The sequence below is a fragment of the Lycium barbarum genome, chromosome 11, assembly GCF_019175385.1.
Source record: "Lycium barbarum isolate Lr01 chromosome 11, ASM1917538v2, whole genome shotgun sequence".
In the NCBI taxonomy this organism is placed as follows: domain Eukaryota; kingdom Viridiplantae; phylum Streptophyta; class Magnoliopsida; order Solanales; family Solanaceae; genus Lycium; species Lycium barbarum.
Genome location: NC_083347.1, coordinates 1,018,020 through 1,044,772, shown reverse-complemented (window position 1 = coordinate 1,044,772; position 26,753 = coordinate 1,018,020). Strand labels below are relative to the sequence as shown.

The window sequence follows — 26,753 nt, the reverse complement described above, 5'->3', positions numbered from 1 at the left end:
AGTTCAAGGTAAAATACAGAGTAAAAGAAAAGATAGATGACAAGCCACATTTACTTTTCCGTAGATTAGTATCCACCCATATAATAAACATTTTTTTTTTTATCAGGAAAAATCATAGCATCCACCCATATAATAAACACTATGGCAGGACTGTATGAGCTTGATCATCTCAGAAAGAGTCCTCTTGTTGATTCAGTAAAAGAGCTTATGGGTGAATTTCATCAAGCAGTATGCTTACAGTCTTAGCATTCTCTAAAGTTCATTTCTCCTTGTTTCAAGTCTACTGGCTTCAAGTGCAGACGAGTACAGACTTTACTTGATGACTAGAGCTGGCTTTAAACTACCTGGAAACCAATATCCAACTAGCTCAACCTTGTTAAAGATATTGGGAGGAAGATTGCAAGAAAATGTCAGAGGAACAACAGGACATCAAAACAGAGAATCCGAAAGGGGAGGGAGGGTGGAAGGGCTTGCTAGAGGATCAAAAGAGTGGGCGACAAGCCCTTGCTCTCATGTTCGAGTGTTTGCTCGTCGTTTAGGCCCGTGAGTGAGATTTCTGCTCATTGCAGTCACCTCCAAGGTTCTTCGCACCTGGATAGTACCAGGAACCTCAGGTACTTAGTCGAGTGATGGCTCTGCAGTTGCAGGAATTGCAAGTCGGTCTCTCAGAAAAGGTTGGTTTGGGAAGAATTCATTAAGCAGAAGCTACCGTTGCACTTCAACATTAACCATGCTTACTGGTTTAGCATCATGTATGATCCTTTGGAGCCTGCTTCTATTCAACTAATTCAGTTGAGATACCTCTACAGAGGCAGGCCAATATAAGCATCTTCTAGTCGTGAAGACTTTGCTTATATTTTAGCATCTTTTAACATTCATCTCCAGTGTTCTTTCATTGTATCCAGGAATTTTTAGTATCGATAGGTCCAAGGTATTTCAGTCTCAATATAGCTCCATAATTTATCATAACTAACGAAATTTGCAGATACCCGAAGAAATGTTTCTGGTAGGAATGCATCTAGGTTGATTGGGGCTGCAACTAGAATTTTGGAACCGGGGTTGCAAAAGAATAGGGCGAAATGTGCTCTCACTTATCCTAGATATTTTTCTCCCTTAGAGGATAAAGCAGATTTTGCACCACACCATTCGGAATGCCCTAATTCCTATGTGGATTCAAAGACTTTGAAAGGAGCATCTGTGCCTTCATGTAAAAATTGTGGTTATTTGCTTCATAGTAAGAATGGTACACCAAATGTGGATGAACACCAACACCCATCATCTGTTTCGTCACCTGTTTCCAGTTACTCTGAACCTTCTTGTCAAGGTCCAGGAATAAATATGCCAAGGTTGCCCATTTTTGGCAGCAGGAATCAACAAGAGAGAGAAATAGATGATGTATCATACTGTGCAGAACTCATATTGGGCAAGAGACCTATAAGCAGAAGTCAAATAGAGATGCATGGCACCCGCAAAGGGAGCAATGTGAAGAAGGATGTATCATCTGTCACTCATGTGCATAAGCAGAAGCAAAGTCAAACATCTCAGTATAGAGAGAGAGGTCTTATGAAGTCTAAGCCAAGTAGTCTGCAGAGCAACAAAGTTTTAGCAGTTACAGAATCTACGAATAATACCAAAAATTTTGTTGCACAGAACAGAAGGTTAGGTGCATCCAGCTGCAAGTTTGAAACTGAAAGAAAACCTTATTCAAGGAGAAGTGATTGCCTCTCTCCGGTGCGGAAGAAGAGATTGATGAATGTCTCTAGACAAGGTGAGAGTTCTGTGGGAAGAGAATCAAGACCTTGTTCAGACAAAACAAGTAGAAAAGATGTTGTTTTTCCGATTTCCTCTGTTGATAAGCACTCCACTAAACCAAAGCTGCCATGTTTGCGAGAAAGTGGCACAATCAATGATAGTTCTGAGGGAAGTAATGTTGTTTCATTTACATTTAAATCTGCGATGAAGCAGAAGGCTGGCATTCATGGAGAAGTCACAAAAAGGAAGTCTCAACATAGCTCAAGTTTTGATGCTACTACAGGGAGATCCTTCTTTAAAGGAAATGATGAAACAGCATGCTTGCAGAAATCCTTTCCTTTGAAAGGGGACATTTTAGGAGCACTTTTGGAGCAAAAGCTAAAGGAATTGACTAGTGAAGAAGAGTTCGCAGAAGGGGGTGCTGCACCTAGAAAAAGCACTGCAACAATCCTTCAGGAGCTAATAACTGCTTTGAATGCAGAGAGACAATTTCATCTGGATAGTTTGCCTCTTAGACCTAGCAGAAAAGAAGAATTGTGTGGTGATGGTGATGTGTCTTCTAGAAATACTTGCATGAATTTCCAGGTTAGCATTGCTTAAATTTTAACTATCTGAAGTTGCAAAGAATGAAATACTGAATGATTTCTTAGGAAATATTTTCCTTTTTAAAGCTGGAGTGACATCAATACCTATCGTTTCTTAAGAGGGTAAACAGCTTTGAACTTGTGGATAGTTCATAAATTACGTTTGATGAAACTAGTTCTCTTCCTGCCTAATTATATTATATACTAAACTAATACTCGGTGCTAGTGCAGTCAAGATTACTTATAGAGCACACTGTATTACAGACGAACACTTCTGTTTGGTTTATAATATGTAATAAGAGCACAGAGAAAAAGCTAATTAAAGTACCAAATATGTATGAATTTAGTACTATAATAATCAAACTGTAATTAAAATAACTAATTTCAGCATCCACTATACAGTTATGCCGATATTATCCAATTCCTCTAAAGCTGAGATTCAAAAAACTGACAAACATGTCATTATTGGAAGCAGACACTTTTCTGAAGCGATAGCCCCTCACTTCGCATCGCTTCCTTGCTTTAAGCGACAAAGCACATGTCTAATAAGTTATCTGATATCTTTCTCCACATGCTATTATTGGAATATTTAGGCATAACTTCACATCTCCTTCTCATCCCTTGATGTGTTATATTTTCTGCAACTCTATGCTTTTAAATGCATAACCAAAACTCTTATTTCTAGTTATTTATGAAGTAAATATTACTTGAAGACATTCAAAGCTCAAAGCATAGGATACCTAGAACTAGAGGTCTGCAATGCATTAATCGACTTTGCTTATAACACTTCTTGATAACACAATTGCAAGTAAAAGGAAGGCATATCCCGTATCCAACAATGTAGTGACATACAAAAAGTGTTTACTATTTACACTCATCCTAAACCAACTGATTGGAACTTCCAATACTTGCATAGACTCTCCTCGCTGATGGAAGCTAATCATTTCTTGAGAAAAACTACAACTCAACCTTAACTAGTAAAATGAATCCTGTACATCTATTTTGCTCCATTTGGGCCTATAACATTGTGAGGATTTCCTAGTGGCCGAAGCAGTGGGAGAGTTAACATGAGTTTTGCAGGTTCAACAGAACAACAGTTTCGACTCAAACCCTCTATGTGTAGGGAGAGAATGAACAACAAATATCGATAGAGTTAGATGTGTATTTCAAAACCCGTATCCCCAACTCAAAACCTAAAACATCTAATTTTTTGAATTAGAGCCCGTTTGGATTGGCTTATAAGTTGCTTATAAGCTGTTTTCAGCTTTTTGGAGTGTTTGGCTGGCCAGCTTAAAGTCATTTTATGCTTAAAATAAGCTCAAAAAAATAATTGGGCCCATTTGACTTAGCTTATCTAAGGCAGCTTATAAGCTGAAAACAACTTATAAGCCAAAAAAAATAATATAGACTAACCCAACTTTTTTTTTTAGCTTATAAGATGTTTGAACAGCTTTATAGGCATAAGCCCATTCAAACAGGCTCTTAGTCACTTGGTTCAAGAGTTGGAATAATAACCTTGGGAATCAAACTTAAAATCAATGAGAGTGGTTGAATTATTGGCATTTGGGTACGCATATTACCTAATCCCTATGTGACGAGAGGTGGCAGGTTCCTGAACTAGTGGATTTGCTTGCAAATTGGCCTGAACCAGTGGATTTGCTTGCAAATTGGCCTGAACCAGTGGATTTGCTTGCAAATTGGCACATCACCCAAATACTAGTAAATAAGGAGAAGATGGGCAGAGGAGGCTAGCTCCCACATACAAGACAAAGAATGTAATTACATACCAGGGTTTTGCGGAACTCTTGTTGAGCAGCTTCTCTTTCCATAGCTTTAGCTTTCTTCTCAGCAGCTTTAGCAACTTTCCTCTCTTCATTAGCAATCCTTTGCGCTTCCTTTTTCGCTTCGTCTTTCCTCATTTTCTCAATCCTCTGCATCTCCATTTCATGTATGTACTCTTTCCTAACTTCCCTCACTTTCTTCGCGTATTCGCGTCGTAAAAACGCCAGCTTAGCTTCAGCTTCTTTAGGATCTTTAGGTTTTGTCCAAGAATTAAGGTACTTGTTTGCTTCAAGGAACTCGTGGCTCTTCTTCTGATCGTTGTGATGACATTTTACGGCCGAGCCGCCCGCGCCGGTGGTCGAAATTGATCGGAAAAAGGGCTTTAGGGTTTGCCTACGGAGGAGTTGCATATTTTCGTATGTTGTACGGTGGTGAGATGCAGTTTTGCACAACTAGTGTATAACTGTATATGTCAATTCCTCAAATATTGATTCAACTTGCACATATATGTGGATCGGATCTGGTTCGTTTAAAAAATTGATTAGACTTATTTTTTTAAAGTCATGTCCACTAAAAAAAATAGGTATACTTTTTTTAAAGTCATATGACATTTTTTTTAATAAAAAAATAACTTAAATGTTTTTTTTTAAAAAAACTCCCGTCAGCGAAAAGGATATATTTGCACTATTTTATAACGATAGGGGTATATATATACCACTTTTGTAGCGAAGGTTATATCTGCTCTAAATCGCAAAATTGAAGGGCATATTTGCACCTTTAGGCAAATACAAAATAATTCTCACAATTTTTTTTTTCAAAATAAACTGATTTAGAAGTTTAATCGAAAAATAGCATATTTCCATACATTATTGAGACAAGGATCAAAACACATTCTAACTATCACTTTTATTTGAGTTTCATACCTAATCTATCAGAAGGTTGAGAAAACTACCTAAACTATCATTATCTAATTTGCAAAACACACTTCAAATTATTCTTGAATGGCATGTGATCTACACTCTCTATTTTATATAAAAATGTTACCAAATATTGTCCACGTGGATAAATAATGTCACAATGGCACCTACATGGATACGGAAAAGGCTCAAATGTGCCATTGAACTATTGGATATGGTTCATTTATGCCACTCGTCAATAGTTTGGCTCATTTATGTCATCGTTGGTACCAAAATGACTCATCTATGCCATTTTTCATCGGGTTTTAGTTTAATTTAGGATTTAATTTGTGCTTGCTTAATCAAACGATGTGGACCCCTAATTGGAGGCCACGTGTCATATCTGGTATTGTAAAATTAGTATTAATGAAAAATGGCATGAATGGGCCATTTTGGTAATGACGATGACATAAATGAGTCAAACTATTGAGGATGACATAAATGAGCCAAACTATTGACGAGCGGCATAAATGAGTCATTTTCGATAGTTCGATGGCATATTTGAGCCTTTTCCGTTATGGTTAATTTACCTTGTCATCTATGTATAATACAACTAATATGGTGCTATCATTCATCAAGCTTTTGCTGTTTTAGGGCTTCATTTGGGTGTTTATATTAGGGAAAATTACGCTTTATGTCTACTAGGAGAAAATATTTAGACGCTAGAACCCATATTTGTGTATAAATACCTTTTTTTTTTTTTTTGAGTAGACAGTTACTTCTATTCAACCAAAAATGTTCAATACCTGACCAACTCCTTCAACTATATCCTATACACAGCACAACTAGCCAGAATTAACGTGGAAACAAAACAAATACATCAGATCCTAACTACAATCTATCACTACTAGAAAACAGGGAATTAGCGACGAACAAAATTTCGTAGCTAAACAGAAAAAATTCCATGCTAATCCCTTTTAGCTACGGATTATAAGAAAATCCAAGGAGATAGGAGCTATTAGCGACGGATAGTGTATGGAAATGACTTCAATGATGCAAGGTGTCTCTGCCAGTTGGGAAATGAATTGCCTCGGATGTGTATATGCACTGCAATCTCATGACACAATCTATCTGGAAGTATTTCCCCGTTGAAACCTGAGCTTGTTCCTGTCCCTCCATACCAGGTAAACCATCATGCCAAAACACAAGAAACCTGAGCTTGCCCAGTGTCCAGTTTTCTTTTTTGCACATATGTTTATCCAGTGTACCTCAGACTGCCAAGTAGTGATGGGCCTGGAATGCCCAAGCCATGTCAGTAGTCTGGACCATATACCCCTAACATAAGGGCAATCAAAAAACAAATGCTCAAACAATTCATCAGCTAATCCACAAAACACAAGGACTTGAATTCCAAATTTCAGCAACCTATCCACTGTAGCCAGTCTTCCATGAGCAGCAAGCCACAAGTTAAATTTGAACCTGGGGTGCAAGTTTGGTTGCAAGATCATACTCTTCCAAGGGACTCTCTGATATTGAGGAGTAAGCATATGATACAACTTTTCAATGCTAGGATGTTGCATTTGATTCAGTCTTCTAGTAAGGTCACCTTGTACATTCACCTTGTATAAACAGTTAAACACCTTTTATATACTATTATACATGTTTCTACAAGGTTGATACATTATGTATAATGTTTTCCCCAAGGTATAATATTGTATAAACTGAAAATATGGCTACATGGCGTAATATTTTATGTTAGGCTGTATATTTCTGAAAATTTTCCGTTTATATTAGCCGTTGAATTTTGTCGAGTTGATATAGGTTATACTGGCTGGACAATCTTCTATGCTGGACTATGCCTGCTCGGTTGGAGTTTATTGTAGTTGATTGCACAATTATAAAGTTTGAATATGTGGAATTGATCCAACTATTCCTTTTTCTTTTTATTTGGGCCTGCCTTAGAATTCCATAATTGGAAAGATCCTTTTTTTTTTCTTTTTCTTTTCTGAAAACATGTTGCAGGGTCTTCTGTTCTTCAATGTGTATAAATATCTGTTGCTGCAGTTACTTTATATCTTGCTATTTTTGCTGTCTTGTTTTTCTTTTGATTCGAGGGTCTACCGGAAACAACCCCTGTACCTCACAAAGGTAGGGGTAAGGTCTGTGTGCATTCTAACCTCCCCAGACCCCACTTGTGGGATTACACTGGGTATGTTGTTGTTGTGTGTTGCAGGGTCATCTGTGCATGTTCTAGGGTGAGCTATCGGGCAGCCCGGTGCACAAAGCAGTTCCGGGGAAGGGCCGCACCCCGGGGGGTGTGATGTAGACAACCTATCCTAATGCAAGCACTAGTGGCTGCTTCCAAAAGTAGTGTGGCTGCTGGGATCATATCTATAGTACTTGTTAATTGTAAGAACTTTAAAACCTGAATTTGCCTTAATCAACTATTGCGAGTGATCATAGTTTAGGCTAAACCCCTTCTCCTTTTTCTTGATTCTTTCTAAAAAGTTGAGGTTGAAAATTTCACTTAAACGGATTCTAGGTCTGGTTATTTTAGCAAGCTACCAGGCAGATTGATCAGGTAATTGTAATGTAATTGTAATGCAGAATTTTTAACGATAATGAAAAGGGAATTTTATTGTTAAACGTAGAATTAGCACAATCCTAATCAGCTATTACAATAGAATTGACTACTGACGAATCTTCAAGCTCAAGCTTCAGTGGAATTCCCCGCAATGGTGGAATTAGGGTCAATGAGAAGAGATGTTCGGGGAAGGAGAAGAAAGAATTGAGAGGGAAAGAGATTAGAGAGAGAGAGAGAGTTAGGAATTTTACCAGAATTTGTATAAACTGACTCAGTTGCAACTGGTTGTATTAATAGGAGAGAGAGTCTATCGTAGCCGTCAGATTCAGTTACATGAATGCATATGACCCCTCGACGTTATTACTGAGATTTCATCTCATCCTCACAGCTGTCTAGTATCCACGCTCCTGATTATGCCACGTAGCCTCCCACACCTTTCCTATTTAATGCCCTAATCTCCAATTTGCCTCATTTCCCTCGATTTCTCAGACAACATCATAAGCTAACAGTGTTCTGTATTTCAAAGGTCATCTGTCTGTTCATCCTCCATTTCCAGTTGTTGTTGTTGATAAGTAGCGCCAACTACATGTTTCATCTTTAAACATTTGCTTGAGGTTGCTTATAGTTTATTTTCTTGTATAAGTTCTGCTGTTGTGTTCTTGTAGCTACCTCTAGAAATGTGCTTTTGCTGAATTGGGATGGATATGTTGTTCCAGTTATCTGATTGCTTTATTGGCCTTCCCGTTATCTGATTGCTTGCAATGGAACATGGCGAGCATGAATTCTATCGGGCTTGTTTTTGTGGTGTTGGGGGTGGGGGTGCCTTTTGAATTTTTAACTAGATAAGAAGCTCCGTTACAAGCTTTTCATTGTCTTCTTGCAACCATGTGGCGACGGGAAGACAAAATTAAATGTGTAGATCTTTAAATGGATGTTCTGTGTTCTTTAAATGATGAGATGCTTTTGGCTTATCTGGTTCCATATTTGGAAGTTTATTATTATTCACAGTATCTTAATTCAGAATGTAGTTAAATTCATGATTTTGTATTTTAGATCATTTAATTGGGGTGTAACATGTCCCATCGACAAGGAGATGGTGCTGATTACGTAGCTGATGAATATGAAACAGAAGAACTAGATGATAGTGATGATTCCGATGGCAGAGACTTGTATAGCTCTGATTCCGATATAGATGACTACATGGTTTGTTAATTCATTATAAAAATTTAATTGTTGCATTTTTACATGCTTTAGGTGTATCCATGTTTTAGCACGATTCTGCTTTAAATGTTTGAACTTTATTGAGTTGTTTCTTCTGCTGCTGGAATAGAATAATAGCATGCTAGATATTTCGGCTGCTGATGTAAGGAGAGGCAAAGACATTCAAGGGATTCCCTGGGAAAGCCTTAACGTAATGACCAGGGAAAAATATAAGCAAATAAGACTAGAGGAGTATAAGAACTACCAAAATTTTCCTCAATTTGGTGAGATATCAGAGAAGGTACTATAGGCTTGTTATTTTTATTTTTATTTTTAATTTTAAAATTGGTTTAGATGAAACAATGTCTTCCCCTTTTGCATGTCGACAGGAGTGCAAAACCACAAAGAACGAGGGTTTTTACTATGATTTCAGACGTAATTCAAGATCTGTTAAATCAACGATTCAACACTTCCAGGTAAATTCCAGATGACATTTTTAATAATGGAATAAAGCTAAATGTTAACTGCGTGCGTGAAACAGCAGTGGAACTGAAAATGAATTTGGTCCCAGCATAAGTGCTCTGACTATAGTGGAGTCGGCAAATTGATTAATTATGCCTTTATATCTCTGTACCCAAGTGCGTGATATAATGCTATTTGCTGAGAGCAAAGCTGTTCTAAAGTTTTTTTTTATTGCATATTCTCTATGCAACTGCATTTTATTTCACTATATAGCGAGAATAATCCGTCTATTCCTTTTTTTCTTTTTTTTTTCCAAATTTTGTGACATAGCTGAGGAATTTGGTCTATTCAACTTCTAAGCATGATGTGTACCTTATGTCACATTTTTCTGTCATTCATTGGTCATCATTGACCTCCACGAGAACTGAAGTTCTCAACGTATCAGGGCATGTAGCGCCGCGCGAGGTATGCATTTTTGTACATCAAATTCACTTGATATATTTGTACTCGAACTTGGTTATGACCTCCTTTTTACTCCCTTCTTTTTCTCTTCTCTATTTAGAAACATCCTGGAAGCCTTTTAGAGGGATTTACACATACCCAAGTAAGCACCCTTGCTGTGAAAGATAAGTTGCTTGTTGCTGGTGGATTTCATGGAGAACTTATCTGCAAGGTGAGTCAATATCCTTACCCTTTTTTCCCTTCTTAACCGTTGGGTTTAAGAAGCTAACTTCTTCTTGTTGTTTTTGTTAACGGTTGGGTTTAAGACTCCGTTTTCTGCTTTATTTACTTGTTTAAATGTTTGAGCGTCCCCGCCCTCCTTTCCACGTTTAGCTTTTGCCATCAAATTTTGCAGCATTTAACCCTGTCCCTTTTAGTTGCGGATTGTATGATTAGATTCAGGGTATTCTCTGAGGGTTTATTTGCTTTGAGTTGATTCTTGTTTGCCAAGATGATGACTGGTGGCCCCCCTAAATATATGTTTATCTTGTTACAGATCTTGTTTACATTTTAGTACGTTTATTTGATCCCCACACTGTGGGATTCAACTGGGTATGTTGTTGTTCGTTTATTTGACAAAATATTAGTACCTCAGAAATAGCTAATTCCTGGAATTTTCTGAACATCATGGGGAACCGTTTTGTCTTCCCCTCCAGAAGCTAATATTTTTTTTGAAACTATATGCAGCATTTAGATAAGCCTGGAGTTTGTTTTTGTTCGCGAACAACATGCGATGATAATGCCATTACCAATGCTATTGAGATTTACAACACTGCCAGGTTTTGTCATTATCTTGCTTATTGCCTGAACCTGCACTCTTTCGCGGTTGATAAGGTATACTTTATTTTCTTAGTGAGAATGAAGCTAAATGAGATACCGTTTTATCTGCAGTGGTGTACTTCATTTTATAGTTTCAAATAATGATTCTGGAGTAAGAGATTTCGATTTGGAGAACTTTCAACTGTCCAAGCATTTCCGTTTTCCCTGGCCGGTGAATGTAAGTCTGTGTTCGACTAGTCTATTTCTCATTATTGTAATGGATATTTACCTAGAATATATTATATTACCGAGCAATGTATTGGTAGATTGTGTGTACAACTCGTACATGTCATCTGTGATGAGGCACCAGTTCTAAATTTATCTGGTTTTAGCTGTGTCGATTTTTAAATCTATGGATCAGAATCTGGCAAAACGTTTTGGTCGCACTGAAGATATAAGATATGCCCTTAGCATACTAGGTTTTTTTCATTCCAGGGAACATTATTTATAGTATCTTTTTGGACACAAGTCCTATCTTGATGCAACTATCTTTCTGTGGTATAAATTTCGTTTGATAATAAATCTTTCCCCCTTTTATGCTCGCAGCATACATCAGTCAGTCCTGATGGTAAGCTTCTCATAATAGTTGGGGATAATCCTAAAGGTATATTGGTTGACTCCACGAGCGGAACGGTATGTCTGCACATCTCAAACCTACTGCAATGCAAATTATTAGGATAATACGATGTCGATGGCCTGTCTAATAACAAAATTCATTGTTCACAGGTTGTTGCTCCTTTGCGTGGACATGTGGACTACTCATTCGCATCAGCATGGCATCCTGATGGCTCAACATTTGCAACTGGGAACCAGGATAAAACGTGCAGAATATGGGATATTCGGAACTTGTCCAAGTCTGTCACTGCTTTGAAGGGTAACCTTGGAGCTATTCGGTCAATCCAATACACGTCTGATGGCAGATACATGGCTATGGCAGAGCCTGCAGATTTTATCCATGTTTTTGATGTAAAAAGTGGTTATGAGGTGGAGCAAGAAATTGATTTCTTCGGTGAGGTATCAGGAGTGTCTTTTAGTCCCGATACAGAGTCCCTTTTCATTGGGGTGTGGGATCGTACATATGGCAGCCTCCTCGAGTTTGGACGACGCCACAACTATTCATACCTCGATACAATTATATGAACCAGTCGCATATTCAGCAGAGGTGGAAGTGGATTTAGGTGCATATTTGTTGTATCATGCTATTTAGGTCCCATAAGAAATTGTGCACAAACAAGATGTAGAATGGAGTGATATACAGAAAACTAGACGATCTCCGGTCATTTAATCGACGAAACTGTGTGTGACCTTTAGCACAGGTCAACCAGTGTGACCTGTAGGGACTTTCAATGTGTGAGGACTAGTAAACTTTTTCTGAAACTAGAGTCAATTGCATATGCATGTCATTTGTCGAAATTGATTTGTGTTGTCCTCATTAAGCATATGCGTTACTATGTTATCCTTCTTGACCTTTTAGTGTCTTAAAGGAGGCTTATTGGATGGACATAAACTTTTTGTTACAAAACTTTGCAAGGAGGTGTTTAACCTATGAAATTGATGCCAATTGTGGTGTGTCAATCTTATATTATGATGAGTAGCGTGGGTTTTTAGAGTTATAGAAGTTTAGTATTTCTTATTTGCAAAACTAGGTGCAAGTCAAACAGGACTGTGCTTGCATAACTACTGACTATTACGACGTAACTATAACGCTTAATGAGGTAAGACATGGGTGATTGAATGTCAGAGTTAAAGACTCGCTATTACTATGTCCTTTATGCATGATGTGAAGAATTTCTAGAATATCAAAGTAATTAATCAAAGGTAAACTTCAATAATCCTTGTAATCTGGATTGATGAACCAATATGGTAATTAACTTGCTATAATCGATTATGAAAATGGTACCAACAAGGGAATGTGGTGCGATGAATGAGATTCTTTCAATCTTAATCAGAAGTCTCGGGTTTAAGTCCTAGGAATGGAAAACATTCTCGTAGGGTATAGGTAGTGCATACCATCCAACCATCTAGTTTACAAAGTATGTACGCAATTTATAGGTAGTGTATAAAATATACCAAATATACATATACTATACATCACATATAATATACATACCTATACACTATCTATATAGCCGAAGTGTATAGGCAGTGTATATTTTGGCTATATTTGGTAAACTAGATGGTCGAAGGGTAGATCTAGGTAAGTTTCCCTTTTATATTAACAGCTGAATATTGTCGAACTAATATAGCTTATACTGGCAGGACAATCTTCTGTGCTGGACTCTTCCTGCTAAGTTGGAGTACTACTCGAGTCACACTACTTAAATGATTGGAGTACCCCCGCCCTCCTTTTCACATCATTTTTTAATAACCGTGGTGTCCGGGCTAGCTTGTGCGCACCTCAACTAATTCCACGGGATACGAACCACCTCCCACCAGCAATGGGTACCTGATAACTCTGTCCACCGGCTAGAACAGATGGAAGAAATCACTTAGTGTTTTTGTCTCCGCTGGGAATTGAACCTGAGATCTCATGGTGTTCACTTCATTGACCACTAGACTACACTCTTGGGTGCCTTTTCACGTTTAGCTTTTGCCATGTAATCCTGTCCCTTTTAATTGTGGCATTGTTGGGTTTGGATTGTATGATTAAATTCATGAATTTCTTTGAGGGTTTGCCTGCTTTTACTTCAGTTGATACCTATTTGCCAGGATGATGATTGGTGTCCCTGAATGTTTATCTTGTTTGCATTTTAGTACGTTTTTTTGATAGAATATTAGTACCTCACAAACACCTAATTCGTGGAATTTCTGGACATTTTATGGGGCACTTGGTGGAATTTCGATTCTTGTTGCTATTCTGTTTTATCTTCCCTTCCAGAAGAAGCTTATATTTTTTTGGAACTATATGCAGTATTTAGATAGGCCTGCAGTTTGCTTTTGTTTTCGGACAACTAATGTAGTAATTGGTAATAATGCCATTGAGATTTGCTAACATTACCAGGTATTGTCATTACCTTGCTTTTGAGTCTTGGATACTTTGGTAGTGCTAGTTCAATGGGCATTTTGGCTAATATTTGGTAAACTAGATGGCCAAAGGGTACATGATACATCTAGCTAAGTTCCCCTTCATATTAACCGTTGAATTTTGTCGAACTAATATAGCTTATACTGGCAGGACAATCTTCCGCGTTGGACTATTCCTGCTCGGTTGGAGTTTTATTGTAGTCCATTGCACGATTGTAAAGTTTGGACATGTGGATTTATCGAAATAATCTGATACCAATATGCGATATCGAAGCCAAAAAGAAGAAGACAGAGTGAAGGAAATTTATGAAAAGAAGAAGAGAGAGGAAACTCAATTATCATGTCAAATTATAGGGATTACAATGGATCCTAATGCCTCTTATACTACTTGAGTCACGCGACTTACTTGAATGTTTGAGTGCCCCGCCCTCCTTTTCACGTTTAACTTTTGCAGCGTATAACCTGCCCCTTTTAATTGTGAGATTGTTGGTGTATGATTAGTGTTGGGAATAAAATAGACCCGCAAAATAATATTCACGGTATTAGTGATAAACGCGGAACACTCAGTTATGGTTAAATCAGCAAGAATAAAATGCAGCAATAATGACACCAAGATTTTACGTGGAAACCCTTCTGAATAAGGGAAAAACCACGGCCAAGAGGAGCAGCTGATATCACTATAGTAAGGAATTTTACACTGTGTAGTAACGAGTACAAATACTCCTAAGACCACTACACCCTCAAAAGAAATAACACTCTTTTGATTTTCCCACCTCACTACAATATCACTCACACTCTATTTTTCTTCACAGACTATTTTCTTACAGTCTATGGAATACCTCACTTTGCTCTCACTCAGATGTATTGTCTGAGATTTTGGTGTGTATAGCAAATGATCTTGGTGATCTAACAAATGATAGAAAGCTTCCCTATTTATAGGGATGAAATGGAGCTATTGATGTCATCAGTGACATCACTTGAATGTAGAAAGTCAAGATGTTCACTATGAACACATTCAGTAGCCGATTTTCTCATTTCAACAATAGCTGCCAATTGTATATTTTGTCAAAAGGAAGAAAAAACTTTCTTCCTTAAAATAGGGGACTGGACCCCACAAATCTCCCCCTCCAGTCCCATTCACTTGAAGGAGGGTACACTGGCTTTTAGTTTGAGTGCATGCCGACAAGTTCTTTGCACAGTTCGAACTTGTCTCTCGATACCACCTTGGTCAGCATATCTGCAGGATTTTCACTCGTGTGAATCTTCTTGACTTGGAACAATTCGCTTTCCAATTGCTCACGAATCCAATGATATCTGACATCGATGTGTTTTGTTCTCGCATGGTACATGGAGTTCTTGCTCAAGTCTATTGCACTCTGACTGTCACAATAGACAACATACTCCATTTGCTGCAATCCAAGTTCTTGAAGGAATCTCTTGAGCCATATCATCTCTTTGCCAGCTTCAGTAGCCGCAATATACTCCGCTTCCGTTGTAGATAGTGCAACACACTTCTGCAACTTTGACTGCCATGATATAGCTCCCCCTGAAAAAGTAAACAAATATCCAGTAGTGGATTTTCTGTTATCAAGGTCACCTGCCATATCAGAATCTGTATAGCCCTTCAAAATTGGATTTGATCCTCCAAAACACAAGCATTCATCTGATCTTCCTCTTAGATACCTGAGTATCCACTTCACAGCTTCCCAATGCTCTTTCCCTGGATTTTCGAGAAATCTGCTAACAACACCGACTGCATGAGCAATATCTGGTCGAGTGCATACCATTGCATACATTAAACTTCCGACGGCAGAGGAATAAGGAATCTTGGCCATTCTCTGTTTTTCCTCTGTTGTTGTAGGACACATCTTTTTGCTCAATTTCAGATGACCAGGAAGAGGTATGCTAACCCACTTAGCACTCTTCATATTGAAGCGCTCTAGTACACGTTCTATGTACTTTTTCTGCGACAAATAAAGCTTCTTTTCATCTCTTGAACGAGTAATTCTCATGCCCAAAATCTGCTTAGCATGACCCAAGTCTTTCATTGCAAAAGACTTACTCAACTGTTTCTTCAACTCGTCAATCCTGGAAGCATTTTTGCCTACAATCAACATATCATCCACATATAGCAGAAGGATGATAAAGTCACCATCAGAAAATCTTTGTACAAACACACAGTGATCCGAAGAAGTCTTCTTGTAGCCTTGCTCCCCCATAACAGACTCAAACTTCTTGTACCACTGTCTGGGAGCTTGCTTCAATCCATAGAGACTCTTCTTGAGTTTGCATACAAGATTTTCTTTACCTTTTGCCTTGAAGCCTTCAGGTTGTTCCATATAAATCTCCTCTTCTAAGTCACCATGAAGAAAAGCAGTCTTCACATCCATCTGCTCAATCTCCAAATCAAGACTAGTAGTCAAACCAAGAACTGTCCGAATGGAGGACATTTTCACGACAGGAGAAAATATTTCGTCAAAGTCAATACCTTTCCTTTGACCAAATCCCTTAACAACCAATCTAGCTTTGTATCTGGGCTTCAAGCTGTGTTCTTCGGCTTTAACTTTGAACACCCACTTGTTCTTCAAAGCTCTCATGCCCTTAGGCAAGTTCACCAACTCATAAGTATGGTTCTCACGCAGAGATTTCATCTCATCTTGCATGGCTTCAATCCATTGATCCTTGTGCTCATCTTCCATGGCCTCCTCATAACATTCAGGTTCTCCCCCATCACTGAGTAATACATACTCATTAGGTGAATAACGGGAAGAAGGAACATGCTGTCTAGTAGACCTTCTAAGTGGAATATCTGACTCATCCACGACTTCATGAGTAGGAGCATCTACTTCATCAATAGCAGGATCGTTATCATCATCAACATGCTGATCTGGAACATGATTCTGGGCATCACCATCGTCATCGAGCCCACCAACTTCATCAGCATTTGTATGAGGAACTTGATCAAGATTAACTAAACCTTCAGAACTTGAAGATTTTATCTTCTCCGCTTTGTTAATATCTTCAATGGTTTGATCCTCCATGAAGATAACATCACGGCTTCTCACAACCTTCTTCTCAATTGGATCATATAGCCTGTAACCAAACTCATCAAGGCCATAACCAATGAAGATGCACTGCCTTGTCTTGGCAGTTAATTTCGACCTTTCATCTTTAGGCACATGTACAAAAGCTTTACAACCAAACACTTTCAAGTGGTCATAGGAAACATCCTTTCCATACCAAACTCTGTTTGGAACATCACTTTGCAAAGCAACCGCAGGGGATAGATTAATAACATGTGCAGCGGTCAATAAAGCCTCACCCCAAAAGGAAGTCGGCAGCTTTGCTTCAGAAAGCAAACATCTGACTCTTTCCATCAAGGTCCTGTTCATCCTCTCTGCTAAACCATTAAGCTGAGGAGTCTTAGGAGGAGTCTTCTGGTGTCTGATACCCTGTTGCTTGCAGTATTCGTCAAACGGTCCACAATATTCACCACCGTTATCAGTACGAATATACTTCAGCTTCTTTCCAGTTTCTCTTTCAACTAAGGCCTGAAACTGCTTAAAGACACCCAACACTTGGTCTTTAGTCTTTAAGACGTAGACCCAAAGTTTCCTTGAGCAATCATCAATAAAGGTAGCAAAATAAAGTGCACCACCCAAAGTCCTTGTCTTCATTGGACCACATAAATCTGAATGCACCAACTCAAGCAACTCTGTCTTTCTTGAAGGAGGATGAGACTTGAAAGAAACTCTATTTTGTTTTCCAGCCAAGCAGTGCTCACACTTTTCTAATTTAGCACTTTCGAAATTTGACAATAATTTCTTTTTGGCCAGAACATTTAGTCCTTTCTCGCTAATGTGGCTAAGCCTCTTATGCCATAACGTTGAAGAGCTATTGCTCTCAACTGCATTCACCATATCAACACAGGTAGAGGCCGTAGTCCAGTATAGACCACGACGCTTTTCGCCACGAGCCACAATCATGGAACCTTTAGTAAGCTTCCACTTTCCAGCACCATTGGTACTGACATATCCCTCATCATCCAAAACACCAACAGAGATCAAGTGCAAACGAACATCAGGTGCATGCTTTACATTGTTTAAAACTAGTTTAGTTCCAATACTAGTTTTCAAACAAATCGTTCCAACACCAGCCACCCTGGATACAGTCTCATTACCCATACTCAAAGTTCCAAAGTCACCCGGAGTATAGGATGAGAAAAATTCCTTCCTTGATGTCACATGAGATGCGGCACCACTGTCCACAACCCAGCTTGACTCATCACAAGCAATATTTATCAGATCCGCATCAAGGACAGTAACAAGATCTTCTGTAGTGACAGCGGCAACACGATTGCCATCTTCTTTCTTTTCCTCCTTTTCTCTATTCTCTTTTTTCAAAATCAAACAGAACTTCTTTGTGTGCCCTTTTTTCCCGCAATGATAGCAGTCAATATCTTTAAGTCTGCTTCTGGATTTGCTTCTATGATGTTCTCTATTTTGAGAACCACGATTCTTGCCTCTCCCCCTAGTGTCAGTCACCAAGACATCTGATGAGGAGGAACCTTGAGATTTTCTTCTCATCTCTTCATTTAAAAGACTGCTCTTGGCAAGATCCATAGAGATCACACCATCCGGAGCAGAATTTGATAATGAAGTTCTAATAATTTCCCAAGAATCTGGTAGGGAACCAAGTAGAAATAAGCCTTGAATTTCTTCATCAAAATTAATACCCATAGCAGATAACTGGTTCATGATCCCCTGAAAAATATTCAGATGATCTGTCATTGCGGAACCATCGTGGTATTTTAAACCCAACATTTGCTTTATCAGAAACATCTTGTTATTACCAGTTTTTCGAGCATACAAACTTTCAAGATGCTCCCATAGGGTCCGAGCATGTGTCTCTCCAGAAATATGGTTCAACACATTATCGTCAACCCACTGTCTAATAAAGCCGCAAACCTGCCGATGCAACAAATTCCACTCTTCATCTGATTTATTATCAGGCTTTTTATTTCCAAAGATAGGTTGATGAAAATTCTTGACATAGAGCAAATCTTCCATTTTGCCCTTCCAAATGGCATAATTTACGCCACTCAAAGTAACCATTCTACTAGTGTTGGCTTCCATCGTTTATCACAAATACAAATATTATTTTATTCGAAGACCAAAGTAATTCTTTTCTGATGTGGAAGTTCAGACTGTGCTGCAACCACAGAGCATACTCAGACAGAACCTTGGCTCTGATACCACTTGTTGGGAATAAAATAGACCCGCAAAATAATATTCACGGTATTAGTGATAAACGCGGAACACTCAGTTATGGTTAAATCAGCAAGAATAAAATGCAGCAATAATGACACCAAGATTTTACGTGGAAACCCTTCTGAATAAGGGAAAAACCACGGCCAAGAGGAGCAGCTGATATCACTATAGTAAGGAATTTTACACTGTGTAGTAACGAGTACAAATACTCCTAAGACCACTACACCCTCAAAAGAAATAACACTCTTTTGATTTTCCCACCTCACTACAATATCACTCACACTCTATTTTTCTTCACAGACTATTTTCTTACAGTCTATGGAATACCTCACTTTGCTCTCACTCAGATGTATTGTCTGAGATTTTGGTGTGTATAGCAAATGATCTTGGTGATCTAACAAATGATAGAAAGCTTCCCTATTTATAGGGATGAAATGGAGCTATTGATGTCATCAGTGACATCACTTGAATGTAGAAAGTCAAGATGTTCACTATGAACACATTCAGTAGCCGATTTTCTCATTTCAACAATAGCTGCCAATTGTATATTTTGTCAAAAGGAAGAAAAAACTTTCTTCCTTAAAATAGGGGACTGGACCCCACAATTAGAACTTCATGATTTTCTTTGAGGGTTAACCTGCTTTTACTTCAGTTGATACCAGTTTGTCAGGATGTTGATTAATGGTTCCCCTGAATATTAGTACATTTATTTGATAGAATATTAGTACCTCATAAATACCTAACTTGTGGAATTTCTGGGCATTTTAACTACCCCTACCCACCCCACCACAACTAGCATCGCCGTTAACTACTATCAATACCATCGTCAACCACCATGTATTCTTCAACCACGAGCACCAACACCAATACGGTCAATTGCTAACATCAATCAACTCCACCATCACTATCGGCTGGCACCGTGGCGCTAGTCACTGCAATCACAACTATCACCACCACCATCACTATAAAACATCTCCACCATCGCTAGCAAATATGAATGTTTCATTTTTATATCAAATAATAAGTTAATTTTATTAGATTTATATATTTTTTTTTAATATTTAGTTACATTTTAATTTGAATTGTATATTTATTATGTTTAAATAAATACATTATGCATACTCAAATGTTGAAAAACAAACAGTCTTAGCAATACAATGTTTACTTCGATAGACAATATCTTAATCATTCAGATATATATTCAAATTTAAACGTTTTATTCTTACTGAAGACAAACGAAGCTAGGTAACAATTTAAAACACACAATATCCTTTTTGAAACAAACTTTTTAATGTAAGTCATGATTCACGAATGGTTAATATAAGAAAGTTCTGGGATAAATTTGAGATAAAATAGTGCTCGTAAATCTAGAAGCGGTAACATCAGTTTCCTAACATGGTAACAAAGCTTAAATTATTTTGGCAAGGTAGAAAGGAAAACAATATATCACTTATTCACATCGACTGTTTACAGCAATTTAATATAATTTATAATGGTTAATTAATTTAATGAAGTAAATATATACATTAATTAATTTTAAATATTCAAACACATGTCATACATATATTAATTTGATAGAAACTCCGGGTGCGGATAAGCTTTTTACCCCTGGCAGTACCTGCAAATGGGGTTAACCGACATTGTGATTGCTGAATATTTACCAGCAAAGTTCAAAACTGTCTCCATTTTGGTTACATTCTTAGTCTCAATGATGCTTAAAAACATCAAATTAGTAGATATAAACATACATTGATATTTTTCTCTCTTCGTTAATTCTTCCTTAAACTTATTTAAATTAAATTGCTTAATACTTTCTTGATTTCCCAATTCGGAGATTCAATAATTAACACAAAGGAGCTTAATCAAGGTCAGAATTTTATTAACCCCTTTACCTCTATTTTCTTTGCACAATTGTTTTTTCAATAGTGATATATGTGTGGAATGCTACGTCTATTATGGTTAATTCACCTTGTAATATATGTATACAACTAATTTACCTATCAAAATAAAACAAAATAATAAAAAAAAAATATATATATATATATATATTGAAGGGGAGTGTTGGCGTAATTGGTAAAGTTGCTGCCATGTGACCAGGAGGTCACGGGTTCGAGCCGTGGAAACAGCCTCTTGCAGAAATGCAAGGTAAGGTTGGTACAATAGACCCTTGTGGTCCGGCCCTTCCCCGAATCTCGCGCATAGCGGGAGCTTAGTGCACTGGGCTGCCCTTTATATATATATATACAACTAATATGGTGCTATGATGCTAACATTCATCAATCTTTTGCTGTTTTTGGGTTTCATATGGGTGTTTATATTAGCAAAACTTACCTAAATGTACCCTTCAGTCATCTGAGTTTACCAAACATGCCCGAAGTATACACTGCCTATACACTTCGGCTGTATAGGTATGTATATTATATGTATATTTTGTGTACCTTATACGCTACCTATACACTGTGTACATAATTTGTAAACTAGATGGTCGGCCGAATGGTATTTGGCTGTAATTTTCCCTTTATATTAACCCGTTGAATTTTGTCGAATTGATATAGCTTATGCTGCAATAGGGTAGGCTGTCTACATCACACACTTGGGGTGCGGCCCTTCCCCGAACCTTGCTAACGCGGGATGCTTTGTGCACCGGGCTACCTTTTATTGATATAGCTTATACTGGCGGGACAATCTTCTATGCTGGACTCTGCCATCTCGGTTGGAGTTTTATTGTAGTTGATTGCACAATTATAAAGTTTGAATATGTGGATTTGATCCATATATTCCTTTTTCTTTTTTATTTGAGCCCGCATTAGAATTCCATAATTTGAAAGATCCCTTTTTTGCTTTTTTTCTGAAAACATGTTGCAGGATCTTCTGTTCTTCAATGTGTATCAATATATGTTGCTGCATTTACTTTATATCTTGCTATTTTTGCCGTCTTATTTTTCTTTTGAGCCGAGGGTCTACCAGAAACAGCCCCTCTACCTCACAAAGGTAGGGGTAAGGTCTGCATACATCCTACCCTCCCCAGACCCCACTTGTGGGATTACACTGGGTATGTTCTTGTTGTTGTTGTTGTTGTTGTATGTTGCAGGGTCTTCCCGCGTTAATAGGGTCCAGGGAAGGGTCGCATCCCGGGGGTGTGATGTAGACAACCTATCCTAATGCAAGCACTAGTGGCTGCTTCCAAAAGTAGTGTGGCTGCTGGGATCATATCTACAGTACTTGTTAATTGTAAGAACTTTAAAACCTGTATTTGCTTTATTCAACTATTATGAGCTTAAGCTATCATTGTTTAGGCTAAACCCCTTCTCCTTTTTCTTGATTCTTTCTAAAAAGTTGAGGTTGAAAATTTTACTTAAAATGGCTGCTAGGTCTGGTTATTTTATCAAGCTACCGGGGCAGATTGAGCAAGTATTTGTACTGTATTTGTATTGCGGAATTTTTAACGGGAATGAAAAGGGAATTTTATTAGCTCAAATGTAGAATTAGTACAATCCTAAATAGCTATTACAATAGGAGAGAGAGTGAGAGTCTATTGTAGCCGTCGGATTCATTTAAATGAATGCGTCTGAGCGCTCGATGTTATTACTGAGATCGCATCCCCTCCTCACAGTTGTTTAATATCTACGCTCCTGATTACGCCACGTAGCCTCCCATTCCTTTCCTATTTTATGCCCTAATCCCCATTTCGCCTCATTTCCCTCGATATCTCAGACAGCATCATAACCTAACAGTATTCTGTATTTCAAAGGTCATCTGTCTGCTCATCCTCCATTTCCTATTGTTGTTGTTGTTGTTGATAAGTAGCGGCAACTACATTTGTCATCTTTAAACATTTGCTTGAAGTTGCTTCTAGTTTATTTTGCCATATAAGTTCTGCTGTTATGTTCTTGTAGCTACCTTTAGAACTGTGCCTTTGCTGAATTGGGATTTATATGTTGCTCCCGTTATCTGATTGCTTTATTGGCCTTCTCTGGCTACATGTTGCATCTGTATGAGCCTCATTTTCAGGTTTTGTGGGTGAGGGCTACCTTTACATCTGGTGTCTGCGTTATCTTTCAATTTTTGGTTTTTCCCTTTGATGAATGATGGATTTGCTGGAACATGGCAAGCATGAACTCTATCGGACTTGTTTTTGTGGTGTTGAGAGGTGGGGGTGCCTTTTAAACTTTTAACTCGATAAGAAGCTCTGTCACAAGCTTTTCATTGTCTTCTTGCAACCAACATTGGGACGGGAGGTCAAAATTAAATGTGTCGCTCTTTAAATGGATGTTCTGTGATCTTTAAATGATGAGATGCTTTTGGTTTATCTGGTTCCATATTTGGAAGTTTATTATTATTCACAGTATCTTAATTCTGGAATATAGTTAACATTCATGATTTTCTGTTTTAGATCATTTAATTGGGGTGTAACATGTCCCATCAACAAGGAGATGATGCTGATTACGTAGCAGATGAATATGAAACAGAAGAACTAGATGATAGTGATGATTCAGATGGCAGAGACTGGGATAGCTCTGATTCCGATGTAGATGACTACATGGTTTGTTAATTCATTATAAAAATTTAATTGTTGCATTTTTACAAGCTTTAGGTGTATCCATGTTTATTGAGTTGTTTCTTCTGCTGCTGGAATAGAATAATAGCATGCTAGATATTTCGGCTGCTGACGTGAGGAGAGGCAAGGACATTCAAGGGATTCCCTGGGGAAGGTTTAACATAGTGACCAGGGAGAAGTATAAGCAAATAAGACTAGAGGAGTATAAGAACTACGAAAATTTTCCTCAATTTGGTGAGATATCAGAGAAGGTAATATAGGCGTGTGTTTTTCTTACTTTCTAATTGGTTTAGATGAAACGATGTTGTATCCAATGTTGATTTGGTGTCATTTTACCCTTTTGCATGTCGACAGGAGTGCAAAACCACAAAGAAAGAGGGTTCATACTATGACTTCAGACGTAATTCAAGATCTGTTAAATCAACGATTCAACACTTCCAGGTAAATTCCAGAGCTTTGTCATTTTTTGTTGCCTTTTTATTTTTCTACAATGTGCGCAAGAAACAAGGAGTTTACTCATACAATAAGCTGAACAACATTTTGAAGATGACATTTTTAATACTGGAATAAAGCTAAATGCTAACTCAGCCCGTGGAACAGCAGTGGAACTGAAAATGAATTTGGTCCGAGCATAAGTGCTCTGACTATAGTGGAGTGGGCAAATGGCTTAACTATGTGATATAACGAAGCTGTTCTAAAGTTTCTTGTTATTGAATATTCTCTGTGCAACTGCATTTTTTTTTGCTATGTAGCGATAATAATCCGTCTATTCTTTTTCTTTTTCCAAATTTTGCGACATAGCTGAGGAATTTGGTCTGGGCAACTTCTAAGCATGATGTGTACCTTATATCACATTTTTCTGTCATTCATTGGTCATCATTGACCTCCACGAGAACTGAAGTTCTGAACGTATCAGGTCATGTAGCGCCGCGCGAGGTATGCATTTTGTACATCAAATTCACTTGATATATTTGTACTCGAACTTGGTTATGACCTCCTTTTTACTCCCTTCTTTTTCTCTTCTCTATTTAGAAACATCCTGGAAGCCTTTTAGAGGGATTTACACATACCCAAGTAAGCACCCTTGCTGTGAAAGATAAGTTGCTTGTTGCTGGTGGATTTCATGGAGAACTTATCTGCAAGGTGAGTCAATGTCCTTACTGTTTGTTTTCTTCTTCTTCTTAACTGTTGGGTTTAAGACTCCGTTTTCTTCTTCATTTACTTAAATGTTTGGAGTGTCCCCGCTCTCCTTTTCACATTTAGCTTTTGCCATCAAATTTTGCAGCATTTAACCCTGCCCCTTTTAATTGCGGATTGTATGATTAGATTCAGGATTTGCTTTGAGGATTTCCTTGCTTTACTTTAGTTGATACTTCTTTGCCAGGATGATGACTGGTGGCTCCCCTAAATAAATGTTTATCTTGTTACGGATCTTGTTTGCATTGTAGTACATTTATTAAAATACTAGTACCTCATAAATATCTAAATCTTGGAATTTTCTGGACATTGTATGGGGAATGTTGGGAAATTTCGATTCTTATTGCTTATTTGCCATTTTGTCTTCCCTCCTGAAGCTTATATTTTTTGGAAACTATATGTAGTATTTGGATAAGCCTGGAGTTTGTTTTTGTTCGCGGACAACATGTGATGGTAATGCCATTACCAATGCCATTGAGATTTACAACACTGCCAGGTTTTGTCATCATCTTGCTTATTGCCTGAACCTCCACTCTTTGGCGGTCGATAAGGGATTAGTGAGAATGAAGCTAAATGAGATATTGTTTTCTCTGCAGTGGTGCACTTCATTTTATAGCTTCAAATAATGATTCTGGAGTTAGAGATTTCGATCTGGAGAACTTTGAACTGTCCAAGCATTTCCGTTTTCCCTGGCCAGTGAATGTAAGTCTGTTCGACTATTCTGTGTCTGTTTATTGGAATGGATATTTACCTAGAATATATTATATTACTGAGCAATATGTTGGTAGATGGCGTGTACAACTCGACATTCGTGCATGCCATCTGTGATGAGGCACCAGTTCTAAAATTATCTGATTTTAGCTGTTCCGATTTTTAAATCTATGGATTGGAATCTGGCAAAACGTTTTGGTCACAGTGAAGATATAAGATATGCCGTGCATATTTGGGTTTTTTTATTCCAGGGGACATTGTTTATAGTATCTTTTTTGAGAAAGTCCTGTCTTGATCCAACTATCTTTCAGTGGTATAAATCTCGTTTTGATATTATTAAACCCCTTTTTATGCTCGCAGCATACGTCACTCAGTCCCGATGGTAAGCTTCTCATAATAGTTGGGGACAATACTAAAGGTATATTGGTTGACTCCACGGATGGAAAGGTATGTCTGCACATCTCAAACGTACTGCAATGCAAATTATTAGGATAATACGATGTCGATGGCCTGTCCAATGACAAAATCCATTGTTCACAGGCTGTTGCTCCTTTGTGTGGACATGTGGACTACTCATTTGCATCGGCATGGCATCCTGATGGCTTAACATTTGCAACTGGGAACCAGGATAAAACGTGCAGAATATGGGATATTCGGAACTTGTCCAAGTCTGTCACTGCTTTGAAGGGTAACCTTGGAGCTATTCGGTCAATCCACTACACTTCTGATGGCAGATACATGGCTATGGCAGAGGCTGCATATTTGGTTCATGTTTTTGATGTAAAAAGTGGGTATGAGGTGGAGCAAGAAATTGATTTCTTCGGTGAGGTATCAGGAGTGTCTTTTAGTCCCGATACAGAGTCCCTTTTCATTGGGGTGTGGGATCGTACATTTGGCAGCCTCCTCGAGTTTGGACGACGCCACAACTATTCATACCTTGATACAATAATATGAACCAGTAGCATATTCAGCAGAGGTAGAAGTGGATTTAGGTGCATATTTGTTGTATCATGCTATTTAGGTCCCATAAGAAATTGTGCACAAAGACGATGTAGAATGGTGTGACATACAGAAAACTAGACGGTCTCCCGTCATTTGAACGATAAAACTGAGGTGGTCTCCTTTCACAGGCCCACCAGTCTGACCTTGTTAGGATTTTCCTTGTCTGAGGACTTATTAACTTTTTCTGAGACTAGAATCAATTGCATATGTATGTTGATCTGCATTTGTCACTATTGATTTGTGTTGTCCTTGTTCAGCATATGCCTTACTATGTTATCATTCTTGACCTTTCAAGTATCTTGAAAGAGGAATAGGCTGTGCTATACTGCTATGTAGGATGCTATACTTCATGAACAAAAAAAAATAAAAAATGTAGGGCTGTATGGTACTGGGAATTCTTCTATTGGCGGG

The 26,753-nt window shown here is 38.0% G+C and overlaps 3 protein-coding genes across 13 annotated transcripts; all 3 read left to right on the top strand.

Moving 5' to 3' along the window:
* The first annotated feature begins 980 nt into the window (after positions 1 to 980).
* Positions 981 to 7,366, top strand: LOC132617969 (uncharacterized). The gene is made up of 2 exons (XM_060333043.1): positions 981 to 2,337; positions 7,248 to 7,366. Exons 1-2 carry the CDS (start codon positions 1,339 to 1,341, stop codon positions 7,266 to 7,268), a joined length of 1,020 nt encoding a protein of 339 aa, XP_060189026.1. The 5' UTR covers positions 981 to 1,338; the 3' UTR covers positions 7,269 to 7,366.
* Positions 7,285 to 12,102, top strand: LOC132617968 (uncharacterized WD repeat-containing protein C2A9.03-like). 7 transcript variants are annotated; one of them, XM_060333036.1, is made up of 10 exons: positions 7,285 to 7,423; positions 8,652 to 8,801; positions 8,929 to 9,099; positions 9,188 to 9,274; positions 9,591 to 9,725; positions 9,823 to 9,933; positions 10,449 to 10,540; positions 10,653 to 10,758; positions 11,127 to 11,213; positions 11,307 to 12,102. In XM_060333036.1, exons 2-10 carry the CDS (start codon positions 8,673 to 8,675, stop codon positions 11,718 to 11,720), a joined length of 1,332 nt encoding a protein of 443 aa, XP_060189019.1. In that variant the 5' UTR covers positions 7,285 to 7,423; positions 8,652 to 8,672; the 3' UTR covers positions 11,721 to 12,102. The 7 variants fall into 7 exon arrangements, with proteins under 7 accessions (XP_060189019.1, XP_060189025.1, XP_060189022.1 ...); XM_060333037.1 differs by lacking the exon at positions 7,285 to 7,423 and adding an exon at positions 7,437 to 8,124; XM_060333038.1 differs by lacking the exon at positions 7,285 to 7,423 and adding an exon at positions 7,437 to 8,212.
* Positions 7,306 to 26,598, top strand: LOC132617966 (uncharacterized WD repeat-containing protein C2A9.03-like). 5 transcript variants are annotated; one of them, XM_060333032.1, is made up of 11 exons: positions 20,454 to 20,741; positions 21,966 to 22,105; positions 23,268 to 23,417; positions 23,513 to 23,683; positions 23,787 to 23,873; positions 24,234 to 24,368; positions 24,465 to 24,575; positions 25,034 to 25,125; positions 25,226 to 25,331; positions 25,701 to 25,787; positions 25,881 to 26,598. In XM_060333032.1, exons 3-11 carry the CDS (start codon positions 23,289 to 23,291, stop codon positions 26,292 to 26,294), a joined length of 1,332 nt encoding a protein of 443 aa, XP_060189015.1. In that variant the 5' UTR covers positions 20,454 to 20,741; positions 21,966 to 22,105; positions 23,268 to 23,288; the 3' UTR covers positions 26,295 to 26,598. The 5 variants fall into 5 exon arrangements, with proteins under 5 accessions (XP_060189017.1, XP_060189018.1, XP_060189015.1 ...); XM_060333031.1 differs by having other exon boundaries at positions 21,450 to 22,105; XM_060333034.1 differs by lacking the exons at positions 20,454 to 20,741; positions 21,966 to 22,105 and adding an exon at positions 7,306 to 7,423.
* The last annotated feature ends 155 nt before the right edge of the window (positions 26,599 to 26,753 follow it).